Raw genomic sequence first — 18594 nt, forward strand, 5'->3', positions numbered from 1 at the left:
TGCATGTGGAATTGGTAAACTTGTACCATGACCTCCCCATGTGCCAAATTGTAGTCTCGCTTGGTATGGTATGAATATCAAAGCTTGCATAGGCACTTCATAGTTGTATTTGATGGGCCTCCATGTACCCCGGCTAGGCTTCTTTTATAGCACGATAATGCGTTGGGCCTAAATATATGCACAGACCGTCCGTGAGATATTTTGCGCCTCAACACTAGTAATATTAATACCACTAGCATGCATCGAGAGGGAAGGAAATGAAGACAATTGGTGGAAGATCGGGTAAAAGAATCTCAAGCAAGTGATACCGTACGTAATATTGAAACATGAGATTGATAGGTACATAATCGATCATATTGAAAATGTGGTTCCTAACTTTGATATTTTGAAGTGGTGGAAATTGAATGGGGTTAAATATCCGGGTTTGGTACTTATTGCAAAAGATGTGCTTGTCATCCAACTGTAGCTTTGAAATCAGGCTTTACCACGAGTGGTTGAGTAGTCTATTACTTTTGGGCTTGATTGACTCCTAGCATTGTGGAGACCTTAATTTGTGCAAAAAATTAATTAAAGTCCGATGACATCTCTTCTTTACAGTATGAACCAACCATTCAAGAGATGAAGTTTTATGAATTGAGACATGTATTATTTTATGTTTTTATGTGATTTAATGAAATATCTAGCTTGCATCCACACCAACTAATTCAATTTAATGATGTACGCGTGATTTCTGTTTTTATTTTTATAATCTATCCAGTGTATTATCATATGAAAACTTGAGAGTGTGTTTCTTGTTTCATTTTGTTGTCAACAAGTATACACATGAATATGGTTTTTTTTTTAGAATGGTTGCTTTGAATTCCAGTGTGCACTGAAGCGGAATGAAGCATTTTTCCAAGCTTTGCAAAGTGAGAGCGGGGGATCCTGTGATGTTTATGTTGAATATATTATTTTTCTGAAATTTGGTTGTATATTTGCTCTTTTGTTTGGTTTTTAATTGAAGTTTTATTATGTATTTGATTAGTTGTTGGGTCGTAACTTGGAGTCCCCTCCCAATCTTTTTTTCGCCAGAGTCAATTGATAAAGGGTTTTTTTTGGGTGTTTTTATTAACTTATTCTGTACCTTTGGATCAAAATTGTTTAAATCTAACGGTTCAAAAAGTGAATGTACTCATACAGCCAAATGATTCGATTGCGCCGCCAACTCCTCTCTCATTCTCTCACTGCGTCTCTACTCTTCTCCCTCCCAAACATTCTGCGTTTATTCTTCTCTCTTTCCCTCTCCCGCTCTCCTCTGCGTCTCTTCTCTGTACCACAGAGTTGTCGTTCGTATTATAGCAAAAAGAAAGACCTGGGGTCGCTAGGGTTTCTTCAAAGTCTCTTCGACTAAAACCTCTTTCTGTAACCCCAAAACCCATTGAATTTCGCAGCCATGGCGAGCACCAAAGTTCAGAGGATTATGACCCAACCCATTGTACGTTTCTTTCTCCATCGTCCTCATCTCCGTTTTGTTGAACATTTTTGCCTCTTTTTTTTAATGATTCACTGACAAATTTCCTTCCTTTTTCTTTCGGGGTTTTTTGCTGCAGAACTTGATTTTCAGGTTCCTTCAAAGTGTAAGTCATCCTTGTCACTCTATTTGATCGATTTTGTCATCTGGGTTTGTTTCGGAAAGCTCGCATCCCGGGTGGTTTTCTTGTTGGGGTTTGAAATTTTATTTTTTGGAATTTTTTTTATACAGAAAGCTCGCATTCAGATATGGCTCTTTGAGCAGAAGGACCTCAGGATTGAAGGCCGAATTATTGTAAGTTTGTTTTGTTTTTTATTTTCAAACGAAATTTTTATCAGGCTCCACTAGGGTTTTAGTGTTATTTTGTTCATGTTGCTAGATGCTTATTAGCATAAATTGAGTTCTTTGGCTTTATTTATCTTTCTAATTGATCTGCCCATATTGGGAATCAAGTGTCTTTTTTCCCCATATGATTAAGCTTAAAAGTCACTGTTAACTGTCATAAAATTAGTGTTCAATTTAAGTATTCTATTGTTGGTTGGATTTTACCCGTAAACCTGAGGAATTTTAGGAAGAGTCAAACTCAAAACCTAACAATTTACTTTTGTACAAACTCGAGCACGCTTGTAAAAGTATAAAGTAATAAATAGAGAGTTCATTACTTATCACTTCCATTCTCTACATGTAAAAAGACAAAAAACAAAAAATTTCTAAAACAGGGAGGAGGGTAGGGAGTCTGTGGAGCTTTATTTTTTGCTATACACTCTCCACTGTAGCTAAAGAGCTCAAATAAGATATGAACGTTCTACTATACATTATTTGTTGTAGAGATTACACAGTATTGGATAACATGTAGTTTTAGGCTTTTAGCTTTTGTTCTATTGAATAAGATTTGGGGTTCTTATTGATTTTAAAGACATAAACTAGAGGTGCATTGTGGAATGACTGAATCATGCATTTAAAATAACTTGGGTAAACATCTATATCTGTAGAATTAGTACTGCATTATTTGGTAGATCTTAAGAATATTGCAGGGTTTTTCTTGGAGGAATTTGTATTTTGTGTAATGAGGGTGCAGAAGTATGACCATCTGCTATGAACGATTATTGTATTTGAGTGGAAAACTAGTTTGCTAAATAAAGTAGAAGATATGCAAAAGAAAAATGTGGAAGCTTCTGATCTGGGAGATTATTAGTTTTCGAACAGTTACTATCGGTCAGTTGCTAAAACATGTTTCCCTTGTCTCATGCTTCCCTTGTTGAGACATGCTTCTACACTGTTCTGGTAAAGACTTTGGCAGGACTATGGTAGACTTTGGCAGGACTACGCATAATAAGAGTATGGAGTGCTTTTTTGAAAGGGACTTTTGTTGAAACATCACAGATATAGTTCCAATTTTGTAACTATGTCTAGGTTCAAATTATAGTCTACAAACCGGCTGGGTCTAGATCATAAGAGCCTTTAGTACAGGGAATACATTTCAAAGCCTTGATTTCGTATTGGGTTCTCAAACTTTTCCTTCTTCCCTTTTGCCATTCTCTAGAATCTGTACTAACACTTTGTTTTAAACCACATTTTTTTTACAAGTGATTGCACGTAATACATAAGATTGAACTTGGATTATGCCCTTTAGAATTTCAATTGCTCCAAATGGACAAAACTAATCATACATCCCTCCAACTTGTGGGTCTAAATGTTATGAATGTGCTAGAAGTTCAGCTTTATGTGGCTGGATGAAGATGTTAGTTATTGATGAAGATGGGAAATAGGTAGAAAAGTGGAAAAAGTAAGAAACAATGTAAACAGCAGGATATCCTGGAAGTTTGAATTTTACATTTATATTTATATTCCACTAGAGGGCTTTCATATTGTCTGACTTGTTCTCTCAATGTACTTGCAAACACAATTTTACCTTTCCTTTTGTGGTGCCTTGTATGCGATGGCTTGAACCTTACTATTCCTAATTTTCTAACTGGTTGAGGATATGTTTGCTCTGCTTGATTATCTCCATATTTCACATATGAGCTAGTTGCATATTTTATAGTCTTCCATTTCTCCAACAAACGTTTGTCATAAATGAGAAGCTGACATAGCAATGATGTAATATGCATTATCATATATGCGTACTTTCTCCATCTCTTTCTCTATCACTATATATTCCCATTATTAGTCAGCATATATTATATGTAGATATATCTGACCATAATGTCGTAAATTCTTTGGTGGTCATCTGTGTTTTTAGGGTTTTGATGAGTATATGAATTTGGTTCTGGATGAGGCCGAAGAAGTTAGCATCAAGAAAAAAACCAGAAAGTCATTGGGTGAGTCTCCTCGCCTTTCGCTCTTCTGCTAACCTATGCTTGTGCAATCTCTAAATTGTTTCTGTTTTGTTTTAATTTTTTCAGGACGCATTCTTCTGAAAGGAGATAACATAACTCTGATGATGAACACGTAAGTCAATTGAAACTCTGTGTGTGTGTGTGCGCCTCTCTGTCTCTGTCTCTGTCTCTCTCTCTCTCTCTCCCCCCCTCTCGCTCGCTGAGTCTCTCTGTCTCTCTCTAACAATATCTTTTCCAAATTCCAGGGGGAAATGACGACCAATCTAGCAAATGCAGAAACTTTGGCTACAGTGTATCTTTAATGCGACGGAGGTTGAGCTATTTAGATTTACTGCTTTTCTAAAACAAATGTATGTTGGATGTCATTTATGAGTAGTGAGATATGTATTGACAATCTTAATTGCAAGCGGATATACGTTCACTGGTATTACTGATACTATCTTGTTTTGTGATGCAGAATTCTTTATACTTTGTGTTTGCATTTGATCGCCCTCGCCCTTGTTAGGCTTTCTGCACAAAACCTTGTATGTTAATGGTAATTCAATTCAACCATGATTAGATAGATTGCCAACCATTTTTAATTTGGAAACAAATTGTTCGTCATCCCTGTTTGACCTAATTACGGTTCTTTTTGTTGGAAGAAAAAAAAAGAAGAAAAGAAAATCAAAGGTGCCTTTCGAATGAATCAATTGTTTTCGTTCTCAATTATGTTGTTTTCTTTGTGTTTTATGAATTTTTAGGTTGAGATAATTTTATTTCGCTGTAAAATAATCATCTTCCTCTTGTTTTCCAACTCCTAATTTTGGGTTTCTAATCCCAGGTTTTATTGGCTCAGTAGTAAAACATTATGAACGTAGAACGCCAAGGCTTAGGCAGTAAGACAAATCATAGCAAGAGACAACTAGAAGGAATTATGGGTCAAACTAAGAGCATAACAATCAAAGATAGAAGATATCAATCCCATTTCCTATTTCTACCTTTACCCAGATATAACTGACATTAACCAAAAAAAAAAAAAAAACTCACACATCACCCATATTTAAACAACAATAGGTTAATGGGTATTTTCAGTAACTTCCATAGGCTTCTGACCCAATTTCTGGAATTTTTTTTATTTATAGCATGTTTACTAATTTGTAATTGAAATCAATATAAGGAGTTGAAAGACTCAAATTTAAGCCCAAACTGAAGAACCAATAGACAAAAGTGAGTAGTTTATTCAGATTGGTCCAAAATCCCTTGCTCCTTAAGAATTTAATATTGTGTTAACTTTAGTTAATCAATGTGATTAACAGCTAGCAAGAAACCATATTATTTTAGTGACTTGAAAATTTTTAGTGAGCTGACTTGAAAAGATGGCATTTATTAGTAAAGTAAAAATTTCAGATAGCTTTTAGCTAGACGGCTTGCATGCAATGTTGCCTAAGAAGGAAACCTGACTTTCTGAGCAACGCATACCATCTGATGCCTTCCCTGAAGAATCCTTATTATCTTTCCTTTTTTGGAACAAGGAAACCCTTTTAAAAATAAAAACAAAAACTCTACAAGTACCTAACCATGCATGAATCAAAGCTACTTTCTGAAGAAAAAGACAACTTCTTGACACTACTTGAGAAAAATAAAAGTGCCCATAATGTCTTCAAGTCTGTTTTGGTCAATGGAGAAAGCAGAGGACCATAGGAAATAAGCAGAGGACCATAGGAAATATTCTTCTTCTCTGGTCTTATTTGTGATCTCAACCACCCATTACTTCCTTGGCTTTCTGAATCCTCCAAGGTTCTCCACCCTACTATAAATACACAACAGCTCCCTTATTGCCACTACAAACCAAAGAGAGTAACCTTTGAACTTTCTTCATCTCAAAATCTCTTTAAGCCTCTGTTTAATATCTCTGTGTCAAAAAAGAGTTATGGGAGGCAACAACAGGCAGAAAACACCCTCCTCCTCCTCATTCTTCAGCTTGTTCAAGTCGAGGAGGCCTCGCAGGGGAGGTGACAAGTTAGCCATATCCGCCCTTGTGGTGGAGGATTCGTATACGAGTGTAGGAAGGGTGTGGCATAGTGTGGAGGACAGAGGTCGGTGGGTAGCTGAGCCCGGCATTGACGACAAAGCTGCTGCTTTCATTGACAGAATACACAAGAAGATTGCGTCAGAATCTGATGTCCAACCTCAACTGTCTGTAAACCCAACTGGAAATGCCTGAGCTGCGTTAGTGTATTATAATGTTATTTTATTCAAAAAAGTTGTATCTAGTTTGTGAATCACTATAATAAATGTATTAAGTATTTGTCTGTTCATTAAAGCTCTCATAAGTACAGATTATGCCTACCATTGTCGGACGTACACTACCATTATGCTCTCATAAGTAACACTAGTGTAAGTCCGACAACGATAATTAGTAACTTAATGTACAATAATCTGTTATCAATGATTATAAAATCTCCAAATCTTCCCCATTTCTGCAATCAATATCGTGGTTTTAAGAAATTCAGGTTGCCTTGCCTTTTGATATGCAATCTGCAACTTGGTTTTTGAGCTTGTTAAATAAACTAAGGTTAATAGTTAAATTTTGTTTGGATGTGCAAGTATATTATAATTTTTAAAGAGCACAGAGTCCTTTAGATTTGTGACCCTCAACATTCCCTTCACATAATATTCTCTCAGGTAGTTTCAGAACAATTGTACAACAAAGTTTGATGTCCCCTTGAGCTCTTTTTGTACAGAGGAGGCCTACTTTTGGCTTGAAAAACGATTCGATACAACGGCGTGTACAAGATATTTTTCTAAAGATATCTTTAAAGAGAGGAAGGACGAGAATTGAACTCTAGCTTCTTAATTCAAGCAATTATTTATTCAGTTTCTTTTGTAGCAAGATTCTGGTTGAAAGCCAAGTAAAGTGCCTGCAAATTTGGAATCTAACACAGTTCCACAAATTTCTTCGGCCCAAATTATCGTACATAGTACATGCTTTTGTTCTCAATAATTCTTTAATAATTTTACTTTATATAGTCGTTTAAAAAGCCTAGTGAAACATACAATTGTAGCTAGGCATATATAGTGTTTCTCCACAGACAGTAAGTAGAGCTAGCAGAAATAAAAGCAATGGTAGAGAACAATATTCCAGACCAACCCTCCAAATTAGTAGGAGACACTTATAATTAACATCAATTTGAACCAGAAACAAAGCATGTTATGTATGTCATGTATGTGTTTCATATAATAAATCTTTAGCCAACAAGTGGCGCAACTTGTTTCAAAGAAATTCCAACGGCTAACCATTAATTTGAATAGCTAAATACTGTCATCTTGGTTAATGCTCTTCCACTTTTCTTTCCCTCTGTCTGAATGGCTCTCCCCTCAACTAAACGTCCATATTCTGTGACATAAAAACACAAACTGAGACAAGGACACTGGTGATTCTAGGCTAAAGCTACTGGTTCAGGGAGTGTTGCGTACACTTTTGTATAGCTGTATGGAACTGTGACCTTCAAAATCAGTAAAAATCTTCACTTTTCTAAGATCCCTTGTAAGTACCTTTTCACGGTTCATGTACCTGGTTCATATATCCTTGTATAATTATGAGATATTCTCTTACAATGCAGAAGATATGAAAATAAATATAGACGTTTTGGTATGTGAGCACATTGGATGCAATGTAAGAGAAAGCCAATCAATACAAGAAGATTATGAACAAATAAATTAGCCATCAATTAGGATATATATATATATATACATTTTCTTCTATGTGGACGTTATTACCGTGCGGACATCCATGTATTAAGGATAGTCTAATAAAAGTTGTAATATGATGCAAAAAGTTTAGTAGCGTGAGTTGGTAAGATGTATATGATATTTTTCTTTCTACTTAATAATATATATATATAGTCCTGATCTCTTGGACTATAGGGGTCCAAGAGATTTGTGGTCACTCGTCATTGGATAAATTCAACGGTTCACTCACTCTTGCACTCCTTTTAAGAAACTTTTTTGAACCATTGAATTAATATCCAACGGTGAGTGACCACAATCTCTTGGACTCCTGTGGTCCAAGAGATCGGGACTGTATATATATATATATATATATATAAATTTATGGGGCTTCTAATCCACTCTTGGTTGTATATGGGGAAAATTGTTTGTTAATTCTCATACATGCATATGCATTAAAAGACGGATTTTGTTGTGTCGCATTTAGGGTAAATTACTCAAATGGTCCTCAAACTTGTACGCGATTTACATTTTGGTCCCTAAATTAAAATATTAGTCCAAATGGTACATAAATTCTATTTTAATCGCCCATTTGATCCAACCGTTACATTATGTCAATATTGCTGTTAAATATGAGGGTAAATTGGTCATTTCGTAAGTTAAAATAAAAAATAATAAAAAATAAAATAAAAACTCAGTAATTGGAATAGGGGAGAAGAAATCGAATGGAGGGAGTTTGGGTCTCATGATTTTTTCCTCTCTTTTTCTTCAATTATTTTCTAATTTTGTATTTATTTTAACCCTATTTTGTTTGTTAATTATGAAAAGTCGTATTTACCCCTAAAATTTGGTTACATTTAACAGAAAATGTAACGGTTGGATCAAATGAGCGATTAAATAGAGTTTATATACTATTTGGACTCATAACTTAATTTAGGGACCAAAATGTAAATTGCGTACAAGTTTGAGGACTATTTGAGTAATTTACCTCGTCGCATTTAATCATTAAAATATATTTATTATTTTTATCTTTAGTAATTACTAGCAGGAAAGCCCGCGCGATGCTGCGGGTTTTGAAATTGTGTAGACAAAGTTAGATTGTTTATATATACAATGAGATTTAATTTATAACATTATGTTTAACTAAAGGAGTGTAAGTTGCAAAAAAGCATGTAATAACATATTTTACAGCCTACTTGTTATGTTAAAATACTACACTTGTTTGTATATACATTGAGATGTTTATAGTAGGAAGTAGGCATCAAAATAGCAAAAGTTGGATAGTTTTGTACAGCATGCTATTTAATTGGGCGAGCTTTGTTTTTGCACTTTCTTCATGATTTTTCTTCTCTTTGATGGAGGTCTTGACCCTGTTATAAAAAAAAAAGTGAGAAAATAGTAAATGTTAATATTGATGAATGGGGGAAATTGAGTTAGAACAATAATCATAAACATTTAATTATGTATAAACAGGAATAATATAATTTATTGATTTAATAAGAAAGTTATAAATAGTTTTTCAATGTAGGAAATACAAAGTTACAAAATTAAGAGAACTAATGAGCAAGCTGTAGATGGTTTTCTAATTGAAGTAATACAAAGTAAACATATTTTAAATTTTGTGTTTATCTAAAGGAAAAGTTGAAGAGAGGCAAAATAATTATGGTTGAATATATTGAAGAGAAATTGGAAAAAAGGATGTAAATATAATGTTTAGGTTTTTAATTCTCTTATGTATTAGGAATATATGACTTTTTTGCTGTTATTTAGAGCAAAAATTAATTAAGGGCTTGACATTTATGTTAAAAAACGGGCAGAACCTACCTTGAAAAATGGACATTTTCCTAAAAAATTTACCTGTAAATATGACAATTTAATAGTATTTCCAAACATTCAGCATGGAAAAATTTGATTTATTGTTAATCCAATAGTGGTTAAATGGTTTTTTTTTACCTATACAATAAGTAGAGACAATCTTATAATATATTAAAACAAAGCATCAATCAGAACATGATAGAAGGTATGAATAATCGAATATTATGGATGTAAAATGTATTTAAATGAGATGAGTGAATTAGAGAATACAAACTCTATTTTTGGGGTAGAAGTGCTGGTTGGCAAATTCTCCATGCTTGATTTTTTCTTTAAGCCAATGATTGGTAAATCAGAATCTGATATAATTTCCTCCATGCTTTTTGTTGTGACCATTTTTTCAGATTCGGTTTTGGTTTGAACATGACTTAAAGAAATGTTAGATGGAAAAGAAAGAAATATATTGGTAAATGTTAGAATATGTGTAAATATTGATATAAAGGAATTAATTATTATATCAATTCTAACCTTTTTGGTTTTTTTGATGGACGAAAGGTATAGAGCTCTTTTGACAGCGTCTCTGTATCTTTTTTTTGAAATTGGGGTAACTTCTGTTATAGAAGCATCAGCTGAGCTTGTGGAAGATGCACTTGGAATTTGCTTTGAGAGAAGTGGGGTAATGGGTGGAACCATTTGGGCGCCAATGTTTTCTGTATCATGTGCAGCCAAACTTTTGTCAGATGATTGCGGTGTTGGTTCAATAAGTGGCATTGTGTCATCGAAGATTGCTTGAATGAGTAGATCATTTCTGTTGAAATCACTTCTCATGCTTCCAAATCGAAGTTGGAAAATTTTAACTTGTCCTCTTGTTTGCAGAATCACATCTGGTAATTGTTGTTGGTCGGTAAAACCTCTTTGAACAACCAATTCATTGCAAGAAATTTTAAACAGTTGTTCTGCTGGTCTTCCAATTATGATAGCATTAGTTTCATCAGTTGAATCTTCAAGCACCAAGCTCACTTTGAACCTGTATGTAAAATATATGTAATGTTTTAATAATTTATAATAATTGTGTTTAAATTATGGAAAAATAAAATGAAACAAATTGTTGAGATTTGTATTACCAAGGGAGAGGAATTTGATTATTGTGTTTTGGGCACAAAAGTTCATCACGGTGGACAGCAGTTCTAAGTTGTTTAAAGCAAGATGGACATGCTTTATACCACCAACCATTACGCGTATCAAAACGCGTAATAGCTGCTCTGCATAAAATGAGTGTCCTAAAACATATTTAAAAAATATATATTAATATAGCAAAAAAATTATAAAATATATAGTGATAAGAGAATAATAAAGTGAAAATTAGTTTGAATAATTTGTGAAATTGTATATTAAAATATGAATAATAAAGTGATTAAAGAAAGAAGTTAGTGTATTTACCTTATGTGTCTCTGGATCAAGAACATTTAACTCTTGGACAGATAGCTTTTTAGCAGCTTCTAAATGTTGAGGTGTCATTAGTTGAGCGGCGGAAGAAGGCATCATTTTAATAGCATGTGTGGAGTCATTAAAGCTGTGGGTATTGTTATTTTTATATAATAAAAAAGAGGTGTTAATTTAGGTAAATGGGGAAACAAAGGTATATGTTAGAATAAAAGTGATAACAATTCATACATCGTTTTGTAGGCCGCCAATTCTTGTATATCTGGATTGATAAAAATTAATGTGGAGACACTACTGTTTAGAACAATTTTCCCTACATATTGATAAATAATGAATTAGATTTGTTTTTATTTGAAATGAAGTATAAAAAAGTGGGGAAAGTGAAAATAAACTGGATACCTTGAAATTGTTTAACTTTCAGGCTTGTAAAAGCTGCGAATATTGGTGATGTCAATTGTTGTAAAGCTTGGGAATCAAAAGTTTTTGCAGTATTTCCCCACAGGGTTATTCTAACATTTTCTTTCCTGAATAATTAGATGTAGGGGAAAAAATATTTAGAAAGAGATATAATAGTTTAGAATTTGAATTATAAATATTTTTTGAATATTTGTACCTGATATTTTCGATGCAGACTTCACATTTATCCTCAAGCCTTTCATTGCCCACCATTTTTTGTTCCAATGGTTGTATTGCAGTAATGTGTCCAAAAACATCTTGCAATATGATAAAGAAAATATTATGAGGGTATTAAAATGTGAAATTTTTTTGGAGAAATACTTATTGTATATATATGCATAGTTTTTAATAATATATAAAGTATTACCTGTTAGGATGTCAATTTTGTCAATCCGAGTGGACAATTGAGTATAATCAACCAAATAAAATCGATGTCGTGGAATGTGTGGCTGAATGGTTGGCAGTTCTTTGAAAGTTGTTCTTGCATTAAAGAACAATTGTGCAACGTGTGGTACAATTTTGTGAGATGGTTTGTTGCGACCAGTGTGGAAATGTGTTATTTCATAAATGGAACCAGCTTTTATTTTCGTCGCTACAAAATCATAGTCGATCTCTTTGACGCTAGCTTGTATTGCATCTGTCTACATAATTGAAAAAAGAGGAAGAGGAAAATTAATAAGGGGAAATTATATTTAAAAGGAAGGAAATACAAATATATGATAATACATTCATTTTAAAAAAAAATTAAAATAAAAAAGTAAGTAGATTATATATAATGAATGTAGATCTAACAAAGCCTATAGATAACATAGTTTACTGCAATATTCTTAATTATTTAGATCCTCTATAAAAGTATTTGGACTAAATTTATACTTACTTTATATGGTTATGGCCTCCTAGGAAAATGGGTGCAATATTAATAATAGGAAGAACACACACTGACACGCTAATATCTACTAAAAATTAAGGGAGCTCAATAGAAACAGATATTAAACAAAGGGTGTCTTTAAGTGGTGTTATTATAATTAAATTGAAATAACATAGAAAAGAGATTTTCTTACCTTTTGGTCAACCAAGATACATTGAAGGCCTCCAAATTGATCAGTAGATCCAATAAGTTTTGGTCGCCACATTCTGCAAATACGCACTTTGAGTTTCTTGTTAAATTGGAACGGTTGTAAATCACGGATATAAGTGAAACTCATTGTGTTTTAAACCTGTAAATAAAATATATTTTTTGTTAGTATAAAAATGCATGTATATATTTATTAAAAGGCATGAGGAAAAATATACAAATATTTAATTATGGATACATCAAAATTGGAACTTCATTATAAATTTTGAAGAACATCTTTATACACTATGTTTTTAGTGTAATTATTTGGTACTTCTTGATTATTTTCTATTAAGATTTTAAGACCTTGTCTTGATGTAACCCTGGATAATGCAACATAAAGTTGTCCATGAGTGAATACAGGTTGAGAAAGATATAGTCCAACTTGTTTTAATGATTGGCCTTGACTTTTATTTATTGTCATTGCATAACATGGTCTAATTGGGAATTGACACCTTTTAAAAATGAAAGGCCATTTGCTTTCAGTTGCTGTAAGGCTTATTCGAGGTATGAAAACTTTGTGACCAATATTACTACCAGCAAGTATTTTTGCTTCGATAATTTTATCATACAATTGTGTAATAACTAATCGTGTTCCATTACATAAACCTGAGGATTGATTTAAGTTTCTCAATAGCATGATGGGCATTCCTATTTTTAAAGCTAAATAGTATGAAGGTAAACCATTGAATTCAAGTTTGTTTAAAAATTCTGTAGGATATAGAATAGTAAGATTTTCAGAATTTTCAGATGATGAGCATAAAGAATCTGAGCTTAAATAAATGCGTTCTTGTCCAGGTAACAAATCAATTGCATAGTTATTTATTTCAGTTACAGTTGTGTTTCGAGGTGTTACAATAGCTCGTTCTCTTAAATAAGTAAAATTGTTGAAATTTCTTTCAAAATTTGGGTATGTTGCTAAAAAAATGGAATGAATAGGATGTGTGTATGAATGTATAAGCAAATCTTGAGGAATTTTGATCCAAGATGCATCTTTATCATTTGGATCATCTATATCAATAATTTGACCATTACCGATGCGCAAAATCCATGTAGCAAAATCATTTATTTTTTGTTTTTCTTCAATGTTTAATCCATTTTTCGAGAGTCTCATATTTTCTTTTAAATGGAATATTTTAAAAAAAGGCCATAAATAAGAACTATTGAGAGAGGCATCTATTATTTCTTCTCTTGTTCCTCCTGGAATAACTGGTAATATTTGTCTGAAGTCACCACCTAATAATAAAGGTTTTCCACCAAATGGAACATTGTTATCTAAAGGATTTAAATGTGATAAAATATCTGAAAGTGATTTATCTAATGCTTCAAAGCAATGTTTGTGATTCATAGGAGCTTCGTCCCAAACAATTAAAGCAGCTTTTTCAATTAATTTGGCAAGATGAGTTCCTTTTTTTATTTGACATGTTGAGCAATTGTTAATAATTAAGGGAATTTTAAATCTAGAGTGAGCTGTTCTACCACCTGGTAATAATAATGATGCTATTCCTGATGAAGCAACAGCTAAAACAATATTTCCTTGGGATCGAATTTTACTTATTATGGTATGCCACAAAAAAGTTTTCCCTGTTCCTCCATGACCGTGGACAAAAAAAAGACCTGGCATTTTTTCTTCAACAGTTTTTACAACACAATCATATACATCTTTTTGATCTTTGTTAAGTTGTGTAACTAAAATGGCGTGTTCTTTTTCTAAATTATTATAATCGTAATTTAATTCTTCTCTAAGCAATTTATTTCTAAGTTCTAACATTCTATATTCATCAGGCATAGGAAGGTGATGCTCTTTTAAAGAGCTGGAAGATACATTGAAAAGCTGTTCTAATTCAAATAAAAGAGAATTTTGTAATTCAGATTCAGATACAATTAGATTTGGCATTTCGAAAGTTTGTCGTAATTTGTATAAAATGTCTTCAGACATATTTTGCCAATAAGTGTTAAAAAGGATTTGAGGATTTCCTACATCACAAAATAAAATGATTGTGACAAATAATTGCCTTAATTGAGGACATGTGGCTGTGTTGACAGCATTTGCTAAGGCTTCAATCCATTCTTTATCATCTCCTAACAAACCTAGGGATTTACATGCAGCTTGGTATGATGGTTCTATAATACCATTAACAGTTTTTAGGTCATTAAAGTGAAAAGCCCCTTTTTGCAAATTCAAAAGCATTCTTAAATAATATAATTCACCAGATGCAGGATGTACATAAGCTATTCTACCAAGGGATCCTTTTTTTTTTTCTAGGTTTCCACATCTTAGTGCGAGAATCCCACACAAATTTTGAAGGAAATTCTGCATACGTTAATGTTCGTGCTTCATGAAAAGTTTTATTAGCTTCAAACCAACTTGTTAACATTGTAGATTCAACATTTTTTCGGTTAACAATTGATTGAAGCGATTGATCACCATTGAAAATAATATTTTGTTCTAAAGGTAAATGTATTGGTAATCGTTCAACTGAGGGTTTTCTAAAATGAATAGGATATTGAAACAACCTCCAAACAGCTTCATATGGAGATATGTATCTACAATTTAGATAGGCAAGTATTTCATCTTGTTGGTTCTCTTGGAAAACTACTCTAGCTCTATCTGAACCTTTGTTTATATATTTGAAAAGATATTTTATAAGCATTGATTGACAACAGGATTCAACATTTATATGAGCATTATATCTCTGTAGTAATTTAGAATTGTAAGGTACTACAAAACTATTATCAATTTGCATTCCATTTTTTATCACAAATTTTGTTGGATCGTCACGGCGTTTGTATACAGGGTAACCATTTGTTTCAAAAATTGTTTCGCTTTTATATTGTTTGGGAAAAGATTTAGAACATTTTCCTTCTCGCATACATGGAGAATGAGGATTTATTTGTCCACATGGACCATGGATCATAAATTGAGTCACAATATCATAAAGATCATAATTTACAGTTTTGTCCGGTAATTCGGCAGAAATGATAGAATCTATATCAACTGCTGAATAACATTTATAATTTTGTTTTAACCAGATCAACATGTGAGCATGTGGCAATCCTCTTTTTTGGAATTCGACAGTACAAACATCTGTGTTGAGTGGGCAAAAAAAGGGAAAAAATTCTTACTTAGTTTTATTATTTAATAAAATGATAAAAATGGAGAGTAGTATAAATGGTGTGTTTTTAAAATATACCTGCTTCGATTTCTCCAAAAGGTTCTCCTGATTTGATATAATTAATCATATCATCAAGTTTTATTTTAAATAATCTTGAAACTATATCAGGCCGATCTTCTGGTTTGTATCCAGGTTTTGCGTTAAACTCTCTTACAATTTCAGGCCATTTAACATTGCAGGTGAAAGTTATAAATAAATCAGGATTTCCATATTGTCTACAAATTGCCATAGCATCTTGATAATTGTTAAGCATGTATCTAGCACTTCCAGTATATGAGCTAGGTAATATTACTCTTTGACCTACGTTATTAGCATCATTATCACCCTTTGAAATTGCATCATAAATGCCTTTATAGACCTCACTTCTTAAATTTTTTTGATTTTTCCTAATATAATCTAATCGATCTTCTTCAAGTGTTGCATAAGCGTCTACTAAAAATTGTTGGAACAATCTTCCACCTTTTAATAATGTATCGAATTGAAACACTCTTTCTTGTATTTGATAAGCTATAAAAGCTCTCATAGAAATTCTTTTTCGTTTAGATTCATAGTTTGTACAATGGCATTTTAAGTCAGGTGTATACCCATCTTCACCAAAAGGAAAAAGAAGAGGATATTGTAAAGACATGTATTTTGGATTTAATTTTGTTACGCATTTTAACTCTCCACTTTTAAATTCTATTATAATATCTCTATTTGAATCAAAAAGGCCTATATCTCCTACTATTAAACCACCAATTTCATCACATGTTGGTTGTTCATATTGTTTGCTATCATTGGATTGCCTGCCTAACAATGTGATCTTTAGAGGAGGAAGAGAACCTTTTTCAAATCTATCTCTAATTGTTCGAAAAAGTTTAACCAATTCATTTGTTTGATCAAACATTTGGATTAAACCTTCCACAATGTTTTGATCTAGTTTTTCATTTTTTTGATTACAATTAACTGCATCAAGTCGATTCAAAACCTCATTATGGGTATCATATATATAAAGTTGGGCAAATTTAGGACATTGACCATCAAGAGGTAATAAAGAACCCATTAAATGATGAACTTGACCACTGATTTTAAAAACATAAGGGCTTGATCCATTGTTAATTGATTTATCAATTTTGGTTCCCATTGAAGTAAATGCAAACATAGAATTGTAAACCCTGATATTTTCTCTGAATAATACACTTTTTCTCCCTTTTTTAGGATCCAGCAAATTTTCTAAAAAAAAGGGTGTTGGTTTTGGACTTTGAAGTTTAATTTTTCCTTGTTGGCAACAAAGAGTAAAGAGAGGCTCATTGTTTTTTGATCTTTGTTTAATGGATTCTTGTAACCAAAAAAGTGCACCACAATAAATGCACTTATGGTTCTTCTCTCCAAAATCAGCATATTCTTGGATTATTCCTATAGAGGTATAGAATGGAGAGAATAGAAAACATAAATGTAGGTTATTAGTAATAGCACAATGTAGTTCAAGTTTTGAAGAAAATTTTGAAGCAAAGGGAAACACCCACCTTGCCTATTTCTTTGAAAGATTGCTTGACCTTTATTTATTTGATTAAAACGATGAAATTGAATTTGATCTAGTGTTGTTTCAACTGTATTCACATTGATAGATGATGTACTTTCAACACATTTTTGTCTTTTTTTATCAGCTTGAGAAATGTTTCGATCACTGTTGATGGGAATTTTCTCGCTTGGATATTCATCATTAATATGAAAAATATTTTTATTTGGGACTTGTATATCATTCGAAATGATGAGATTATGAGGTTCTTGCATGATTTGTTTTCTTGTGGTATTTCTAGTTCTCTTCGACATTATCAACGAAGATTTCAATTTCCCAAAAACAGGTTGATATCTAGAAAAAAAAATATATATATATATATATAAAAGTAATATTTCACATTATTAATAACATTTAAAGTCTAAGAATGCAAAATAAATGTAGAAATATGATAATAGAGTTATATAAATGGAAATCTTGAAATCATATAATATTTGCTAATCAATTAATTATAAATGATATGCACAGTTTTTTTGAAAAGTTTGAAAATACTGACCTGTAATGAGAAAATTTGTTAAGCACTTGTACCAACACGTATGCAAAAGCAGGATGATAGCAAGAACCTAAAATACATAAGTAGAAGAACAGTTTTTGTTAATAGGTTCAAATCTAAATAATTAAATTCATAAAGCAAAAATGTTTAATTTTATACATCAATTAAATCTCTGTTATTTTATCAAACAACCAACTTCGTTTCATAATGATTGAACAATATATATATATATATATATATATAAATATAAAGCCTTGTTTAACCAATCTGTGTAGTTGAGACATTTAATTGAAAATTTATAATTAACAAAACTCACCAGATTAATAATTTAAATAAAATGCTTAATGAGAACATCAAAGGGAAAATATTTAAAAAAGAGGGAAAATTTTAGCATCAAAACATATTCCACTTGTATGAATGAACAAAATAAAGATTACTTGTAAATAACTTGTATGCAAGCACAATCAATGAAAACAAAAAAAAAAAAAAAATCTTACAAAATGATTAAAATCAAGTGATTAAGATGACTAATATTGGTTAATGTTAGAAAACAATGAATTGGAAGAGTTTTTATACCTAGAATATGATAGCAGAATCCAAATGCTTAGTCCCTTTCTTTTTGGTGTATCCAAGCTGTCAAATAAACAAATGATTGAATTATATTTGGATCGGATATGTGTGTGTATCTACATACATGCATACTTATTATAAACAAAGTATATAGGACAAAATTGTTTTATATAACTGCATTATAATTATAAAGAAACGATACTAATTTTTATTCGATCAAAATGACATAGCTATAGAAAAAATATATATAATATATAACAATTCTAGATATCTATTATTTTATCAGACAATCAATTTCTGTTCATAATGATTAAACAGTATATATATATATATATATATATATATATATAAAGTCTTGTTAAATCTATATGTACAATTGAGACATTGAACTCAAAATTTATAATCAACCAAGTTC

At 31.9% G+C, this 18594-nt stretch overlaps 2 protein-coding genes and 1 long non-coding RNA gene across 3 annotated transcripts; 1 reads left to right on the top strand and 2 right to left on the bottom strand.

The window, feature by feature from the left end:
- The first annotated feature begins 1195 nt into the window (after positions 1–1195).
- Positions 1196–4330, top strand: LOC117612714 (small nuclear ribonucleoprotein E-like). Its single transcript, XM_034341382.1, has 6 exons — positions 1196–1474; positions 1590–1616; positions 1742–1804; positions 3753–3831; positions 3916–3961; positions 4095–4330. The coding sequence occupies exons 1-6, from the start codon at positions 1433–1435 to the stop codon at positions 4102–4104; spliced, it is 267 nt and encodes an 88-aa protein (XP_034197273.1). The 5' UTR covers positions 1196–1432; the 3' UTR covers positions 4105–4330.
- Positions 4331–8599: 4269 nt separating this feature from the next.
- LOC117612715 lies at positions 8600–9802 on the bottom strand. Its single transcript, XR_004583527.1, has 2 exons — positions 9647–9802; positions 8600–8927 (listed from the first exon to the last, which is right to left on the bottom strand). It is a non-coding gene; the product is annotated as an uncharacterized LOC117612715 (long non-coding RNA).
- A 149-nt stretch (positions 9803–9951) lies between these two features.
- Positions 9952–17777, bottom strand: LOC117612716. The gene is made up of 10 exons (XM_034341383.1): positions 17613–17777; positions 13418–15470; positions 12689–12705; positions 11636–11909; positions 11426–11525; positions 11212–11336; positions 11044–11125; positions 10810–10942; positions 10494–10626; positions 9952–10396 (listed from the first exon to the last, which is right to left on the bottom strand). Exons 2-10 carry the CDS (start codon positions 14700–14702, stop codon positions 10386–10388), a joined length of 2160 nt encoding a protein of 719 aa, XP_034197274.1. The 5' UTR covers positions 14703–15470; positions 17613–17777; the 3' UTR covers positions 9952–10385.
- Between the last annotated feature and the right edge of the window lie 817 nt (positions 17778–18594).

The sequence above is a fragment of the Prunus dulcis genome, unplaced genomic scaffold (genome assembly GCF_902201215.1).
Source record: "Prunus dulcis unplaced genomic scaffold, ALMONDv2, whole genome shotgun sequence".
NCBI lineage: Eukaryota > Viridiplantae > Streptophyta > Magnoliopsida > Rosales > Rosaceae > Prunus > Prunus dulcis.

Coding starts and splice junctions, on each gene's coding strand:
- LOC117612714 (XM_034341382.1), top strand. CDS start 1,433: ATGGCGAGCACCAAAGTTCAGAGGATTATGACCCAACCCATT. Junction 1,475..1,589: donor GGATTATGACCCAACCCATT/GTACGTTTCTTT, acceptor TTTTTGCTGCAG/AACTTGATTTTCAGGTTCCT. Junction 3,832..3,915: donor AAAAACCAGAAAGTCATTGG/GTGAGTCTCCTC, acceptor TAATTTTTTCAG/GACGCATTCTTCTGAAAGGA.
- LOC117612716 (XM_034341383.1), bottom strand. CDS start 14,702: ATGCAGAATTTCCTTCAAAATTTGTGTGGGATTCTCGCACTAAGATGT. Junction 11,337..11,425: donor GTCTGCATCGAAAATATCAG/GTACAAATATTC, acceptor CTAATTATTCAG/GAAAGAAAATGTTAGAATAA. Junction 10,627..10,809: donor TTGATCCAGAGACACATAAG/GTAAATACACTA, acceptor TATGCAGAGCAG/CTATTACGCGTTTTGATACG.